The sequence below is a fragment of the Colobus angolensis genome, unplaced genomic scaffold, assembly GCF_000951035.1.
Source record: "Colobus angolensis palliatus isolate OR3802 unplaced genomic scaffold, Cang.pa_1.0 Scaffold65, whole genome shotgun sequence".
Lineage (NCBI taxonomy): Eukaryota > Metazoa > Chordata > Mammalia > Primates > Cercopithecidae > Colobus > Colobus angolensis.
Genome location: NW_012120154.1, coordinates 3,974,716 through 3,991,861, shown reverse-complemented (window position 1 = coordinate 3,991,861; position 17,146 = coordinate 3,974,716). Strand labels below are relative to the sequence as shown.

Genomic DNA, 17,146 nt, shown 5'->3' with positions numbered 1-17,146 from the left:
GATGGTCTCGATCTCCTGACCTCGTGATCCGCCCGTCTCAGCCTCCCAAAGTGCTGGGATTACAGGCTTGAGCCACCGCGCCCGGCGAATTTTACTAATTTTTTGTTAATATTAATAAAATTAAAACTTGTGGGTGAAAAATTAAATAGCCCAGGAGGAGGTAAGATTAAAATAAAGAGATTAAAGTTAAAGCTCCCCTCTCCCCAGTCCCAGCCCTAGTGCTGGAGGGTGTCTACTGCTAAGGCTCTCGTACATTGTCCCAGAAAGGTTCTCAGCCATGGAGCAGCATTTGTTGATTATTTATTTCTGCCAGGCGCTGTGATGTGCACCTTACACGCAGTGTCTCCACTGGCCTGTGACCACCCTATCAGATGTCAATAAATTCTCACCATTTCACAGAGAGCTTAAGTAACTTACTCATGTCCCACAGGCAGGAAGCGGGGAGCCATCATGTGACTCCAGTCTTCTGACCCCTGGCCCAGGTGCTGCCCTCACGGTCACATCCCTCTGTCTCTGCAGATGCTGGCCCGCCTGCTGAAGAGCTCCCATCCCGAAGACCTCCGCGCAGCCAATAAGCTCATCAAAGAGATGGTGCAGGAGGTAGCAGCTGAGCCTAGAGCACAGGGAGGAGGCGGGATGGGGGTATTGAGCTGGGCCACCGAGATGGGACTGTATGTGTCTTCACGTGGAAGGAGCCCTGCAGTGACCCAGGGCTGGCACAGCAGAGAAGCTGATGGCTGGGCGACCAGGGTGTGCAGGGAAGAATTCCTGGCAGCCTGGGTGACTTGCTCTGGATGGGCCTTTGGGAGGCTGGCTACCTCTTCTTCAAAAGTTAGAAATGAATTAGGCCTTAGTATATTTTTAAAAATACATAAATATATGTAAGTATGTATATGTGTATGTATATGAGGAGATTTTTTTTGAGACAGGGACTCACTCTCTTGCCCGGGCGGGAGCACAGTGGCATGATCATGGCTCACTGCAGCCTCGACCTCCTGGGCTCAAGCAGTCCTCCTACCTCAGCCTCCCAGGCCTCTGGCACTAAATACATGTGCCACCACACCTGTATAATTTTTGTATTTTCTATTTTGTGGAGAAGGGGTTTTGCCATGTTGCCCAGGCTGGTCTGGAACTCCTGGGCTCAAGCAATCTGCCTGCCTTGGCCTCCCAAAGTGCTGGGATTACAGGCATGGCCAAATGTTTAATTTTTAAGTAAATATACATACGTTGCCTGGGTGCCTGCTGAAACTTTTTTTTTTAATTGAGACAGGATCTCATTCTGGAGTGCAGTGGCACGATCATGGCTCACTGCAGCCTTGACCTCCTGGGCTCAAGCCATCCTCCCACGTCAACCTCCGGAGTAGCCAGGACCAAAGGCACACACTACAACACCCAGCTAATTTTATTTTTTGTAGAGACAGAGTCTCCCTTTGTTGCCCAAGCTAGTCTCGAACTCCTGGACTCAATGTCCCTCCCATCTCAGACTCCCAAAGTGCTGAACAAAAAGTTTCAAAACTGGATGTCGTGGCTCATGTGTGTAATCCCAGCACTTTGGAGGCCAAGGTGGGAGGACGGCATGAGGCCACCTTTCACTCTGCAAAGGAGAGGCACGCACAGTAAGCAAAGGGGCAGGGGAAAGCCAGGCCACTCCCGACAGCAGCCTTTAAAGGCACGGGCTCCCCCATCTGCCAGGCACTGACACTGGAAGGGTCTTCGTGCTCATTTCTAGGCTGTACCTGATGACCACAGAGATCCCCTTCCACTGTAAAGTACAGGAACCTCCTTTGAAAGGGCAAGCACAAGGAGGGCAAGAGTCACTGAGAACCACAGTGGAGGTGTAGGGCCCTGGGCCTTCAGAAGCACCTGGTGAGGGGGTTGGAAACCCAAGTTCCTGGGCCATCTTGGGAGATCCTGATGAGCTTGTGCAGAGGCCTGGGCACTGGGGGCTTGGACCAAAGCGGCCTTCCTGGGCATGAGGGGCTTCTGGCAGGGCCTGCTGGAGCCCCACCCGGAGTCTGATCCCACAGTCACCCAGCTGTCAACCCGGATCCCAGCACGCTCTCAAGTGGCAGGGGGCAGTGCCTCGTCCAGGCCAGAGGTTCTCAGTGGCCCTTGGCCAATGTGTCCCCAGGACCAGAAGCGGATGGAGAAGATCTCGAAGCGGGTGAATGCCATCGAGGAGGTGAACAACAATGTGAAACTGCTCACGGAGATGGTGATGAGCCACAGCCAGGGCGGCGCAGCAGCCGGCAGCAGCGAGGACCTCATGAAGGTGCACCTGCCTCCCCAACTCCCCCACTCCCCGCCCACTCCACAGCCCACGCAGACCCTGACCCGCCCACCCTGCTGCCCTCAGGAACTGTACCAGCGCTGTGAGCGGATGCGGCCCACGCTCTTCCGACTAGCCAGTGACACAGAGGACAATGATGAGGCCTTAGGTGAGCCCGGGGCAGGTGCTGAGGTCAGGTCCCCCACTCTCCATCTCCTGCCCCGACCTCCCCCAGGCCTGCTAAGTATCTGCGGTTGGAAGGAGCCACCACCAGGGGGCCCCCCTTCTCCAGCACCAACCCTGGGTTTTTCCACTCTGAGGACACAGAGGAGGGGCCGCCCCGCTGTTGAGAGGCCCTGTGGGCCAGCCCCCTTAACAGGCACCTCATTTACTGCCCGCAGCTGCACAGGAGGCAGAACCATCCCCTTTTCACAACTGGGGCTAAGGGAGGAAAATGACTTGCCCAGATCACAGAGCAGAACCGTGGCAGAGCCGGGGGAGACAGAGGGCCATCTGCCCCTAGACCTTCCTCCCTGGTGAGGGCGAATGGAAGCTAAGAGTGCATCCCACGGCCTGGGCAATTCCAGACCTGAGCCTGAAGGCTTCTGCCAGGGCCACATACCAGGTTCTTTTCCTTGATCTCTGCCCACGTGTCAACCTAGGCCACTTGGGCTGCGGTCTGGGTACCATCCACTCCCTCGTTAAGCAGGAGCCCCACCCAAAAGGCTCAGTGCCCAGATTGCCCCACACCCTGGCACCCGGGCAGGCAGTGTTGCTGAGGGCCTCACTGGTGCCAGGTACTGTTCTAGGCCCTCAGGGATCTGGCACTGACCAAAGTTTGCAAAAGGCTGGGTGCGGTGGTTCACACCTATAATCCCAGCAGTTTGGGAGGCCAAGGTGGGAGGATTGCTTTAGGCTAGGAGTTCAAGACCAGCCTGGGCAACATAGACCTAGTCTCTATTTCAAATATATTTGTATTTAAAAAAAAAAAAAAAGGTTGACAAAAGCTTTCTTGTGGTAGTTTAGTGAGAGGAGACAGACAGTAACCAAGTCCATGAGCACCGACAGTTTGTCACGGTGGTAAGTGACATGGAGGAAGAGAAGCAGAGAAGGGATGAGGTAGTGCAGGAGGGGTTTAGGACAGGCCTCCCTGAGGTGAGCCTTGGGTGAAGACCTGAAGGCAGTAAGGGATGAAGCTGTGCAGAGATCCGGGGCAGCCAGAGAGCACAGCTGGAGTGGAGGCCTGGAGGCGGGAGCGGGCCCAGTATGTTAAGAGACAGCCTAGGCAGTATGGCAGGGAGCAAATGAGGGGAGGGTGGGAGATGAGACCAGGGAGGTAGCGGAAGGCCAGAGCCTCAGCAGACAAGATGGGCTGTTCCCCTGCCCCTGCCCCTACCCCTTCCCCTCACACACAGGCTGTGATGGATGTGGGGTCCTTGTCCCCTGCCACCCAGAGGCCCCCACAGTCCTTCAGCCTGCCTCTCCCTTCCTGCCTGTTCCAGCGGAGATCCTGCAGGCCAATGACAACCTCACCCAGGTGATCAACCTGTATAAGCAGCTGGTGCGGGGTGAGGAGGTCAACGGTGATGCCACAGCCGGCTCCATCCCTGGTGAGAAGGTGGCAGGAGAGCTGGGAGGGCACCCATCAGGCTGGAGGGGCACAGAGAGTGCAGGGTGGTGTGCTGTTCTCAGAGCTGCTGGAATGACTGCCAAGGTGACCCTGGCCCCTTAAGATGGGAAGGCCCCAGTGAGGGAGCTGGGGGTGAAGTCTGTGCCAAGCCTGCAGCTGTGGGGGAAGAAGTCTGGATGTTGCGGGGGGAGCTGAGGGTTTGGTGAGGACAGTCAGAAGAAGGAAGGCTTTCTTTGACAAATCTGGCACCTGTTGTGTAGGGCTAAATGACACCCCCCCGAGGCTTTATTTATCAGAAAGTGGGAGGGGGTTTAGGAAAGTAAACATTACAGACTCAGTTCTAATAAGAGTAAGATAGGAGCCTTGGGGGGTCACAAAAGGGGTTAGAATTGGTTCTGTTAGGGAGAAGTGGGGATGGAGGCGCCACACGGAAGCAGCCAAGTTTCATCAGGGCCTTAAGGATGGGTAGCAGTTTGCCCAGTAGAGCTAAGAAGGAAATACATTCCGGACAGAAGTACCAACATATGCCAAAGAGAGGTCCTGTTGAGCAGCTTCCAGGCAGGAGCTGGTGTGGCCAAGGAAGGGGAGGCAGGAGGCCAGTGATAAAGCGTCAGGGTTAGGTGCTGCTCCCCCACAACCCGTGGGCTCCAACAGATACATGTACACCCAGGACTTGCCAGCCTCTTCTTTCCCACCCCAGGGAGCACCTCGGCCCTGCTGGATCTCTCAGGCCTGGATCTCCCGCCTGCGGGCACCACCTACCCAGCCATGCCCACCCGCCCTGGCGAGCAGGCCAGCCCCGACCAGCCCAGTGCCTCAGTTTCCCTGCTTGACGACGAGCTCATGTCTCTGGGTGAGGAAGGGGCCAGGCCTGGAGGAGGGCGGGCTCAGCAGCAGATGGGGCATGATCCCAGGGCGCACTCACAGCTAGCGGAACACCAGCACCATGTACCCCAGGTGTCAATCCTGTGGGGCACATGCATGAGCATTAGGCCCACTTCACAACGGAGGAAACTGAGGCTCGGGGAAGTTAGGAGCTTGTGCGAGGCCACACAGCCAGAGGGTGAGGCTGGCAGCCTCTAAGCCGGCCTCAGATAAGCTAACCAGCATTCAGGCTCTGGCAGCCTGGGGGGAAACCAGGGGATTTCCCTGCAACAGGTTAGAGCCTGGAATTGGGAACTGTCTGGGCAAAAGTTCAGCAGTTTCTTTATCCACCAAGAGGAGAGGGAGGGCTCTGGGTTCCACAGCACCCAGAGGCTCCAGCGAACTAGCCAGAGCACGAGGGACTCGGTGATCCAAGTTGGTCCAGGGCCAGGCCTGCTGTTACTCCCAGGCAGGCTCAGGCTCACCCCGGGGAAGCAGCAAAGCGGTCCCAGCTGCCCAAACCATGTTTGGGTTTCAAGCTGCTCTCAGGGCAGCAGCCCCATCAGAGAGCTGAGATCAGAAGAGCCTCCTCCTGAGAGCCACTGAAGGGATGAAGAGCAGAGGTGTTAGGGCCCATCAAAGGAATCCTCAGGGATGTGTTGGAAGCCAAGAGTCAGACTGTGGTCTCCTGAGCCAGTTCTGAAGCAAAAACCAGACCCAAAGGCCTTGAAGAAGTTATGGGGGCCCGGGGTGTCCTAGGCGGGGTCTGCCTGGGTTCCAGGAGTGCTCCCTTAGGTGGTGTCCACTACTGCATTCTGTCCTGTGTTAGGTGGTCCTGTCTTAGGTGACCCTGTCTTAGGTGGCCCTGTCTTAGGTGGTCCTGTTTTAGGTGACCCTGTCTTAGGTGACCCTCACAGTCTCCGCAGGCAGGCACCGTTAATAGCTCCACTGCACGGCGATGGCAGCATAGAAAGGCATGGTGGAGGCCGGGCGCGGGGGCTCATGCCTGTCATCCCAGCACTTCGGGAGGCCAAAGCCGGCGGATCACGAGGTCAGGAGATCGAGACCATCCTGGCTAACACGGTGAAACCCCATCTCTACTAAAAATACAAAAAAATTAGCCGGACAACGTGGTGGGCGCCTGTAGTCCCAGCTACTTGGGAGGCTGAGGCAGGAGAATGGCGTGAACCCAGGAGGCAGAGCTTGCAGTGAGCTGAGATCCGGCCACTGTACTCCAGCCTGGGTGACAGCGAGACTCCGTCTCAAAAAAAAAAAAACAAACAAAACAAAAAACAGAAAAAGAAAGGCTGGGTGACTTGTGCAGAAAGGGCTCCAGGACTTGAGCTGGGCCCTGATCCTGAAGCCACACTCTTGAGCTGCTGGGCTGCTCTAACTCATTGTTCATAAGCAAGGAAAGGGAAGTGAGGACCCGGAGTGTGGAGGGAGAGCTGAAGGAGAAGGAGAGCTGAGGGGACAGGAGGCCCAGTTGTGAGCTCCCTTTGTGAACCCAGCAGCCAGCATCCTCCCTGAAGCCGCTTACAAGCCCCATGCAGCTGCCCCCTCTTCATTCAGAGCCAAGGGTGACGCAGGGAGAGGACCTTTACCCCGTTCTACAGAGAACGGGGTAAAGGTCAAGGGACAGGAACACTCATGCAAGATTTATTTTCTCCTGTGGAGCCAGCCCTGGGCAGCAGCTACCTGAGGGGCAGTGGGTAGGGAAGTACTGCAGGGCCACCAGCCCCCAGCCAGCAGCTGCAGCAACACCTCCACGGGAGAAGCGAGGTGCGGCTGCACTTCCTGTCCCCGCACTGCACTGGCACAGTCCTGAGCCACCAGCTTCCTTCTGGTTTCCTCTCAGAGGCAAAGCATGGGGGCACAGGAGCCAGAAGTGCCAGGGCACCCTGCAGCCTGGGCCTGGGGAATGGAGGAGGCCCTGTGGCCACAGAGGGGGCTGGTCCTCACTCTTCTTCACGGCAGGGGTGGGAGACAGGTTCCTGTCCGCCAAGGAGGGTGTTCAGGCAGCCTTAACCTCCCCCGTCTCAAGCGCGCCTCCCATCTCAGGCTCCTGAGCAGTTGGGACTATAGCTATGTGCCGCCACACCCAGTTAATTTATTTTTTGTAGACACAGGGTTTCACTTGTGTTGGCCAGGCTGGTATTGCACTCTGGCCTCAAGTGATCCACCCACCTCAGCTTCCAAAAATGCTGGGATGACAGGCATGAGCCGCTGCACCCACCTCTTTTTGGTTTTGAGATGGGGGTTTCACTGTATTGCTCAGGCTGGTCTCAAACTTCTGGCCTCGACTAATCCTCCCATCTCAGCCTCTCAAGTAGATGGGACCAGAGGCACTGGCTAATTTTTTTTCCTTTTATTCTTTTTGTTTTCTTTTTTTTTTTTTTTTTTTACAGAGTCTCGCTCTGTCACTCAGGCTGGAGTGTAGTGGCGTGATCTCAGCTCACTGCAACCTCTGCTTCCCAGGTTTGTGCCATTCTCCTGCCTCAGCCTCCCTAGTAGAGGGGACTACAGGCACCCACCACCACACCTGGCTAACTTTTTTTTCTTTTTTTTGAGACGGAGTCTCGCTCTGTTGCCCGGGCTGGAGTGGAGTGGCCGGATCTCAGCTCACTGCAAGCTCCGCCTCCTGGGTTTACGCCATTCTCCTGCCTCAGCCTTCTGAGTAGCTGGGACTACAGGCGCCCGCCACCTCGCCTGGCTAGTTTTTTGTATTTTTTAGCGGAGACGGGGTTTCACCATGTTAGCCAGGATGGTCTCGATCTCCTGACCTTGTGATCCGCCCATCTCGGCCTCCCAAAGTGCTGGGATTACAGGCTTGAGTCACCGCGCCCAGCCTTTTTTTTTTTTTTTTCAATGGAGACGGGGTTTCACTGTGTTAGCCAGGATGGTCTCAATCTCCTGACCTCATGATCCGCCCGCCTCAGCCTCCCAAAGTGCTGGGATTACAGGCTTGAGTCACCGCGCCCAGCCTTTTTTTTTTTTTTTTTCAATGGAGACGGGGTTTCACTGTGTTAGCCAGGATGGTCTCAATCTCCTGACCTCATGATCCGCCCGCCTCAGCCTCCCAAAGTGCTGGGATTACAGGCGTGAGCCACCACACTCAGCTATTTTCCTTTTATTCTTTAGAGGTAGAGTCTCTATGCTGCCTGGGCTTATCTCAGACCCCAGCTTCGGCTTCCCAAATAGCTGGGATTACAGACATTAGCCACTGCACCTGGCTGGTGTCTCCATTTTACAGAAGAGGCTGTCACCCCCCAAGATCACACAGCCAAGTGGCAGAGTTGTGTTCAAATGCTTGTAGTCAGGCCATGCTCTGTCCGAGTCCAGATTCTGCCACTTGCCAGCTGTGTGTTGTCGGGCAGGTTATTTACCAAGTCTGAGTCCATTTTCTAACCCCTAAAAGAGGGCTGAGAAGCTCACCCCTACTTTTGAAGGTTGTTTGAGGATTAAGCAAGACCAGCATCTGAAGGGCCTGATGCATCTAGAGCATCATCAATCTACTTTATCTGTGGCCTCCTAAGAAATGCATCTAGAAGAGACCCAACTGTCACAGCTTCCTGGTACCTTTGCCTTTGCCTGTCAGGTAGCACTTCGGTTTGGACCTCACGTTTTCAGGATTTGCTAGAAACAAGATCCCTTACCTTCTCTAGGTCAGATCTGGGGTGAACTTGGTGGACAGATGGCAGAGGTCAGGCTGGCTGGTGACCTGCTACCTCCTTCCCATTGGCAGCTAGTTCCAGAGCCATCCACAGGGCCCCCCAGCCCTCCATAGTACCAGTGAGCCTCACTGGCATGTGCCAGGGCCAACAGGGTCTTCAGCGTCACCCCCAGTCCAGCCCTGTCCTCGTATTCTTGGAGACACTGTGGCTTAGCCAGCACGGTGCCTAGCCCATGGTCATGCAGCAGGCGTCCCTCGAGTGGACCAGTGGTGGGCACAGAGCTGCTCTCTGCTTGCCTGGATGCATGAGGAGAGGAAACTCTTCTCCCTGCAGCCCAACCCTGCTCTCTGCTGCCAGATGACAAGTGAAGATGAAAGTCCTGATATCTGTTGTCTGTGTACACAGTAGCTTTGGAGTGGCCTGGCCAGGAAGAGGGGAAGCGTGTGTGGGGTCAGCACAAGGGGCTGCCGGGATCTTGGTTTCTAGTTCTGCTCTGCTGCTGGTTCCCTCTGAGAGTGTGAGTTTCTCCCCTCTGTGCTGAGCATCAGAAAGGGGCAGGGAGCCCCACGCCAGCACACATGGCCCCTCGGCTGTCTGGCATCTGCAGGGTCAACCCAGCTCCTTCACCTCTCTCCTGCTTTCCCCTCAGGCCTCAGTGACCCCACACCCCCTTCAGGCCTGAGCCTGGATGGTACCGGATGGAACAGCTTCCAGGTAGGAGGGGACTACAAACTAGCCTGGCCTGTCCCAGTCCCAGGGTCAGGGCAGCTGGGACTAGCGGCCTGGGGAAACTGAAAGGATGGGTGGGCTCTGCTCAAGGGCCCAGGACCAGGGGGTGGCCCAGGGGCCTGGAGGCACCCACCCAGGGTAGAAGGCCTCTCCTTACCTCCAGCTGTATCTTCACCACGTCTCGGCCTTGGGGCTGCAGCCCAGCCTTTGGGATTGGGATTGAGATGGGCAATCCCTCTTCCCTTCTCTTGAGGGTGACGGAGGTCCCTGGAATATAGAACCTCAACCAGAGCCAGCCACCCTGCATCATGGACACAGGTGGTCTGGGGTCCTTACCTCTGTGACTGCTTTCCTAGATGTCATTTGCAGGGAGGACACTGAGCCTCAGGGCAGGATCAGGTGATGCTGACACCTCTCTAGACAGCCCCACCCCACCTGCATCCTTTTCCCCACAGTCGTCGGATGCCACTGAGCCCCCAGCCCCTGCTCTGGCCCAGGCCCCCAGTATGGAAAGCAGACCCCCAGCGCAGACATCCCTGCCAGCAAGCAGCGGTCTGGACGACCTAGACCTCCTGGGGAAGACCCTCCTGCAGCAGTCGCTGCCCCCGGAGTCCCAGCAAGTGCGGTGGTGAGGGCCCACCATGGCTGGCATGGGGTGGGGAGCACTCCCTGTTCCCACAAACCAGCAGCATCTCCTGGGCTTGTCCAGGCCCAGCAGGGAGAGGCTCGTTGCTGTCTTGTTCTATAAGCAGATGCCAAGCACTGCACCTGCCTCTGGAAACACAGCAGTGCCCGAGGCAGACCTGGGCCCAGCTCACAGAGCACAGTTTATGAGACCTAGGCCCACTGGCCTGGCCTCCCCTCAGGCTTTCCCAGCTCCCTTCAGAAAGGCCCAGAAGGCCAGCAGAGGGGAGGACACTGGGCTGGAGTGAGCAGGTGGGGTGCAGGGGGTAGGGAGAACAAGAGCTGCTCCTTCTAAAGGTAAGAAGACCCAAGGCCAGAGAGACAGCCACATGTCAGGGACAGAGCCAGGAAGCCCAGCCTTTCCTGTGCCCCGATCTCTCCATCACCAAAGAATCACTTCTTTTTTTTGTTTTTGAGAGAGAATCTCACCCTGTCCCAGGCTGGAGTGCAGTGGCATGATCTCGGCTCACTGCAACCTCCATCTCCCAAACTCAAGCGATTCTCCTACATCAGCCTCCTGAGTAGCTGGGACCACAGGTGCGCGCTACCACGCCCAGCTAGTTTTTTGTATTTTTTATAGAGACCGGGTTTTGCCATGTTACCCAGGCTGGTCTCAAACTCCTTAGCTCAAGCGATCCGCCCGCCTCAGCCTCCGAAAGTGTTGGAATTACAGGTGTGAGCCACCACACCTGGCCAAGAATCACTTCTTAATGCACTGTCTCCCCATTAAGGGAGAAGCAGCAGCCAGCCCCCCGGCTTACACTCCGGGACCTGCAGAATAAGAGCAGCAGCTGCAGCTCCCCCAGCTCCAGCGCCACCAGCCTTCTCCACACCGTGTCCCTGGAGCCCCCCAAGCCTCCGCAGCAGCCCACACGAACCGAGCTCTCACTGGCCAGCATCACTGTGCCCCTGGAGTCCATCAAGCCCAGTGAGTAGGGCTGGGGCAGGCTGGGCTGGGCTGGGGCAGCTTGCTGCCCTGTCAGGAGCTCTGTCTGGGGAAGCTGGTGGGAAAGCGGGGCTCCCCTGGCTCTGCCACTGGCCAACCAGTGGGGAGCTCTGAACAAGGCCCTGCCCTTCCCAGGAGTTAGTTTCCTTATCTGCCCCAGAGCAATCAGAGGACTGCTGTACAAACTCCAGGCTTATACAAGCAAGAAGACTTCTAGGGAATGGACTCTGGGCCCCTCCTTCCCCAGGAAGGCAGGGCTTAGGACACAGAGAGGTTTGGGGTCTCCCCCAAATTACAGAACTGAACCATGATAAAGACCCAGATCCAAGGCTGGGCTTTTCCAGCCCCGGAGCAGTAGGGGGACCGTGGCCCAGCCCCAGGCCCCGAGCAGACACATGAGGCCTGGTGGTCCTCAGATTGCCCTCTATGAGCTCCCTGTGACCAAAGACACTACCCCCGCAGTGTCTCCCAGCAGTGGGCAGGGCTGCCCCTCTCACCAGTAGGAGAACCCTGAGCTCAGAGAAGGGGAGTGACTGCCACAGGGTCACACAGCGTGAGCCTCACCCTCGCGCAGAGTCCCTCACGAGCCCAGCACTCCAGGCAGCAGCCACACAGCACTGGGGGGAACCTGGGCTGTGACTTGGCTCTGGGGTGGGTGTCCTGCCTTCACTATCAGACTGGGGGTTCCCCTGCCCTCTCTGGGCACCGCTCTGTGCCCCTGCCTGCACTGCCACCCATGGTCCAGGTAAGGCCCCAAGGGAGGGCTTTGCTCTTGTCGCCAGTACAGCAGTCAGCTCCTGAGGTGAGCCAGGTGGGGGCTGGGGGCTGAGCGGACGTGCTGCAGCTCAGCTGTCCCGTCTCCCTCCCACCTTCTCCCGCAGGCAGCATCCTGCCCGTGACTGTGTACGATCAGCACGGCTTCCGCGTCCTCTTCCATTTTGCCCGTGACCCACTGCCGGGGCGCGCCGACGTGCTGGTGGTGGTGGTTTCCATGCTGAGCACCGCCCCCCAGCCCATCCGCAACATCGTGTTCCAGTCAGCTGTCCCCAAGGTGACAAGGCAGGGTGACATGGAGCTGAGTGGGGAGCCACCTGTCAGGGGGCAGGTCTCCCTTCCTTGCTGCGTGTTCAGGGGGTAGAAGGGACCAGAAGGACTGAGCCCCAGGACCCCCGGAGGGGAGCTGGCAGGCTGGGCCTGGTTCCTCGGAGCAGGGCAAGCAGCCAGGGCTGGCTGTGCCCATCCTGCCGTCTGCCCGCAGGTTATGAAGGTGAAGCTGCAGCCACCCTCCGGCACGGAGCTGCCGGCATTTAACCCCATCGTCCACCCCTCAGCAATCACCCAAGTCCTGCTGCTTGCCAACCCCCAGAAGGTAAGGGGCCCCGAGGCGGTGCTGCGGGGTGGAGGCGGCCACTTCTCCTCCTCTGACCCCTCTGCCTTTGCCACCTCTTCCCCAGGAGAAGGTTCGCCTCCGCTACAAGCTCACCTTCACCATGGGCGACCAGACCTACAACGAGATGGGGGACGTGGACCAGTTCCCCGCACCCGAAACCTGGGGGAGCCTCTAGAACGGAGAGGGGCTGGGGAGAGGAAGGGGCAGAGGGACCGGTCACTGTCCAGCCTGGACGGAGGCAGTGGTGGCCAAGGACACCCTTTGTTGCCCATGGCCATTCACCCCCAGGCCTGGTGCTTCTCCCCACACCCTTGTAGCCCTCAAGTGACTCTTCTCCCTCCTGCTCCAGCCCCACCCCTGCTGAGCCAAACCCAGTAGGAGGCTGGGCCTGGGTTTGCGCCACTGGGGTCTCCATCACCGGGACCTGGAGAGGGAGGGGCTGTGTAGCCTTGGAAGAACTTGGGGTCATGGGGAGGAAGCACAGCTGTCGGGGAAGGGCCAGGACCTCAGGCCCAGCCCCAACCCCAGCTGGGGTGGGGTCTTCCCTGCCTGTGTCTTATGCCTTATGGGAAGGCCCAGCCATAACTCGGGGGCCATGCTGGAGCTGGGAACCAGCTCAGGCCTCCTCCATAGGAACCCAGTGACTGGGGGGTGACGCCTACACCCCCAGCTGTTTGCACTCTGGTGTGTGGTTTGACTCTGCTTTTCTTCCGGATTGGCCCTATGGTCACAGCCACAGGGGGCCAGGCTGGGGGAACCTCACCTGGCCCCTACTCCTCCTGGGGGTCTCCCTTTGCCATTGGGCCCCCTGAGGGACTGTGGGGGCTCAAGGGTAATGCCCGAGGCCCATGGCCCCAGTGAGGGGCTGTGGGGCGCCTAGAGTTCTCAGTGTGTCTCCTTCATTCATTGGCCTCTGCTGGGGCCTCCTGTGGGCGTCTCACGTCTGTCCGTCCATCTGTCCGTGGTCAGAAGTGGGGTCGGTGTGTGAGTGAGAGCAGGAGTATTTATGAAAATAAAACGTCGTTTTTCCTGGACCACCTGCTCTTGTGGCCCTTTGGCGGTTGAGGGAGACGGGAGGGGTTGAGTTCAGGGTCCCCAGGGCTGCCCTGTAGACCTCTCCACTTTCGTCTTTGGAGGTCAGGCCGTGGGCCCCCTCCCCACCGCCCCCAGGCCCTGCACCGGAAGAGGCCCTGCAAAGGGGCCTGTGGCCAGTGCTGAGTCATCAGAGAGGGCGCTGGGCTGTGGCGGACCAGGACCGTCCCAGCTGGAAGTGGGCGACCGCCAGGGCCTGGCAGGAGCCCCAGCTGCTACAGACACTGAGGGGGAGGCCCCTGGCTCCTCACGACTTCCTCCTGCTGTGCTCAGCCCTCCACACAACCTTGATGCTGTAGCACCCCGGAGGGAAGTCCAAGCCCAGCTTCTCCCTCTCCCCAGACGTCGCTCCCTTGCCCAGCACCAATCGCAGTTTGTTTCAGAGCCGACCCAGGGACCCTGAGCTGGGCCCTTGCCACTCCCAGCGGCAGCTCTCTCCGACATAGTGCTATCAGAGTTTTCTCCAACCAGGAGGCTGGGGTCCAAGCTTGGGCGTGGCTTCGAGGCCACACAGCTGGGAGAGCCCTCCAGCGAGGGGGCACAGGTCCAGGCAGATGGGCCCCGTTGTGTGGGAGGCCAGCCCTGCGTGTGGCTCTGCAGGAAAGTGTTCCCTGCTCAGATGAGTTGGGGGAGACTGCCCACGGTTTCTGCTGAGCTGACTGAGCCCATACTAGACCCTGGGAAGTCCCTCATTTAAGAAGGCATTTTCACTTTGTCTCATCTAGTGTTTCCCAATCAGAACTTGGCCGCTGAACCCTTCTCCTTAGATATGGTTGTGACATGCTGGAGAATTGCCCAGCACACCCGCCTCCCAGCCTGTACTCTCTTTAACACTCATCAGCAAGCAAGGGGCCCCTCTCTGCTGGCCCACACTGGAAGCGCAGGCTGAGAGCTCCTCCATGTCCACCTTACTGCTGAGGGGACAAGAGGCATTAGCTGCGCCCCACGGGCGCCTCCTATCAGATCCCTACAGTGGGACTCCCACCCTGGCACAGCCCTCCAGATAGATGTCTGGCCCCTGGAGGCTTCCAGATACCCTGTCCCAGCCACGTGGCCTCGTTCCTGTTCCCCTCCCCTCCCCTGCAGGACTCACACTTGTGATGTCTCCTGAAGATAGGTTGGAAGTTTATTCTACCTGAAATAAAACCATATCGCCTGCAGCATCCACCTGGGGTGCTGGAGTCCCACCTCCAGCACAGTCTCATTACTGGCCATGGCAGGGAGGACTACAGGTTGGCGTGGGGAACAGGTGGGACTGTGAGCTGGGAGTCTGGGGGCTGGTTCTGGCTGGGTCACTGGCTTTCTGTGTGATTTTGAGGAAGGTGCTTTCCTTTCTGGAAAAGGGGAGAGGGACTCAATGAGCTATAAGATCCCTCTGAGGAGTCCTTGGGCAAAGGAGCCAGGCTGTCAGCTTTGGAGGGACCCAGGATGTTGTTCTGGGGATGGGGAGGTGGAGTCCCTTCAGCCTTTGGACCTTCTCCCTTGCCTTGTTCTTAACCCAGCCATCCTGTGAGTCATGCCAGTGTTTCCTGAGCAGCCCTTGGGCCAGCCCCTGTCCTAAGAGTTCACAAGCTGGCAAGGACTTGGGAGCTAGTGTGGCACCCTGAGAATGAAGACATGAGGTACCACAGAAGCCCTGCCTCTGTCTGAGAGTCTGGGGTGGGTTTAACCAGAGGAGAGGACCCTGGGCCTCCACTTCCCCAAATACCGTGTTGCTGCACAGAGGTCCGGGCCACTACACCCTGCAGTCTCAGGGGCTGGCATGCAGTGCACTGGGGAGGCGTGTGCTCTGTCTCTTGAAGGGTGACCCCCAGTGCCATGCCAAGACCAGTGGGACTTCCCAGATCTCGAAGCCACACTTCCATTTCTGTTGGTTTGGCCGAGGCAGCAGTTAATTTTGGTTTTCAGCAACCGCAGCACACTCTTTGTTTATGGCAGCCAGGAGAAGTGGTAAGGGCCTGGGAGCCTGGGAGCCTGCTCCTGCCTAGTCAGTTTTTTTGTTGTTGTTATCGTCGTTGTTTTTACGGAGTTTTGCTCTTGTTGCCCAGGCTGGAGTGCAATGGCATGATCTTGGTTCACTGCAACCTCTGCCTCCTGAGTTCAAGCGATTCTCCTGCCTCAGCCTCCCGAGTAGCTGGGATTACAGGCATGCACCACCACATCCTGCTAATTTTGTATTTTTAGTAGAGACAGGGTTTCTCCATGTTGGTCAGGCTAACTCCCGACCTAAGGTGATCCACCCGCCTTGGCCTCCCAAAGTGCTGGGATTACAGGTGTGAGCCACCGCACCCGGCCCCTAGTCAGTTTTTTCTTTTTTTGTTTGTTTGAGGCAAAGTCTCTGTCACCCACGCTGGAGGGCAGTGTTGTAAAAACAGCTCCCTGCAGCCCTGACCTCCTGGGCTCAGGTAATCCTACCCTCTTAGCCTCCTGAGTAGCTGGGACCACAGGCGCATGCCACCATGCCTGGCTAATATTTTTATTTTTTGTATAAACGGAGTTTTGCCAGGTTGCCCGGGCTGGTCTAGAACTCCTGGGCTCAAGCGATCCACCCGCCTCAGCCTCCCAAAGTGTTGTGGTGAGCCACTGTGCCTGGTCTCTCGACATACCCCCTCCCCCAGTCTCTTTGGGTCCCCCAACCAGGGCACTGGCCCAGCAAGGCAGGGAAGAGGAGCCCCCGGACCTGGTACGACACTAGACCTGATGCCTGTAGCCTCCCGCCTTCGGCCTCTGAACTGCCCTGTGAAATGGGAAGTGAGGCTCAGAGAAGTCACACATTAGGGGCTGAGCCTGGGCCAGCAGTCTTGAAGTGTCTACCAGGATGGCACATTGCCCCCTACCTCCCGAGTCCTCCCCCCAGCCTCTGTCGGGCTGTCCTCTGGAGCTAGGCTAAGGGTACACACTCCTCCAGGGCTATCGGGATTAAAATGGAGTCCTTAGGCCTTAGGGCCACCCCAGGACTTCCTGGAAAGTCCTTTGGGCTTGGGGAAGGAGGTGAGGGAGTTTTTAGAGCTCCAGAGATCTCACTATGCCCCAGCTGCTCTGGGTGGAAGTCCACACATAGGGCAGCACCGCGGGATGCTACAAACAGGCAATTTGTCAAAGTGTCTAAAATAGGATGTTTTTGCTCCTGCAGTCCCTGCTACCACCACCACTCAGCTGCTGACCTCCCTGCCCACATCCTGCTCAAGCCTTGCCAGCACACGCTACCTAGACTGTCCCAGGCTTTTGCAGACAAATCTGCACAGAGGCTGCCGGGCCCTCAAAGCAACCACAGGGGTTAAGGCGGAGCTGAGGGCCAGCATTTCTGGAGCTCCCAGGTGATGCTTCTGGGTCTGGCACAGCAGGAGAGCCCATGTGGGCTTAGGAGACTGTCAGATCTGCTTCCTAACTTGGCCTCTACCACTTTCCCAGCTGGGGACCTTAGGCCAGGTGTCTTGGGCTATTCACCTGTAAAATGGGGACAGTGGGCCGGGCGCGGTGGCTCAAGCCTGTAATCCCAGCACTTTGGGAGGCCGAGACGGGCGGATCACGAGGTCAGGAGATCGAGACCATCCTGGCCAACACGGTGAAACCCCATCTCTACTAAAAAAAAATACAAAAATCTAGCCGGGCGAGGTGGCGGGCGCTTGTAGTCCCAGCTACTTGGGAGGCTAAGGCGGGAGAATGGCGTAAACCCGGGAGGCGGAGCTTGCAGTGAGCTGAGATCCGGCCACAGCACTCCAGCCTGGGCGACAGAGCGAGACTCCGTGTCAAAAAAAAAAAAAAAAAAAAATGGGGACAGTGATAACAGCCTCATGGGAGGATATGCTATAGCACATGACAAAAAGTCCCATTGTCCCAAGGCAGCTAGACACACACAGGGGTCGCT

The 17,146-nt window shown here is 57.7% G+C and overlaps 1 protein-coding gene across 2 annotated transcripts in view; it reads left to right on the top strand.

The window, feature by feature from the left end:
• The window catches only part of GGA1 (golgi-associated, gamma adaptin ear containing, ARF binding protein 1), a 26,223-nt gene extending 13,003 nt beyond the window's left edge, over window positions 1-13,220 (top strand). For both annotated transcript variants that reach the window (XM_011964275.1, XM_011964276.1), the window contains 11 exons: window positions 520-600; window positions 2,132-2,272; window positions 2,357-2,438; window positions 3,772-3,879; window positions 4,600-4,752; window positions 9,087-9,151; window positions 9,622-9,794; window positions 10,582-10,778; window positions 11,678-11,847; window positions 12,055-12,165; window positions 12,251-13,220. In XM_011964275.1, the coding sequence (XP_011819665.1) occupies window positions 520-600; window positions 2,132-2,272; window positions 2,357-2,438; window positions 3,772-3,879; window positions 4,600-4,752; window positions 9,087-9,151; window positions 9,622-9,794; window positions 10,582-10,778; window positions 11,678-11,847; window positions 12,055-12,165; window positions 12,251-12,361 (1,392 nt within the window). In that variant the 3' untranslated portion in view covers window positions 12,362-13,220. The remainder of the gene's footprint in view (window positions 1-519; window positions 601-2,131; window positions 2,273-2,356; window positions 2,439-3,771; window positions 3,880-4,599; window positions 4,753-9,086; window positions 9,152-9,621; window positions 9,795-10,581; window positions 10,779-11,677; window positions 11,848-12,054; window positions 12,166-12,250) is intronic.
• The last annotated feature ends 3,926 nt before the right edge of the window (window positions 13,221-17,146 follow it).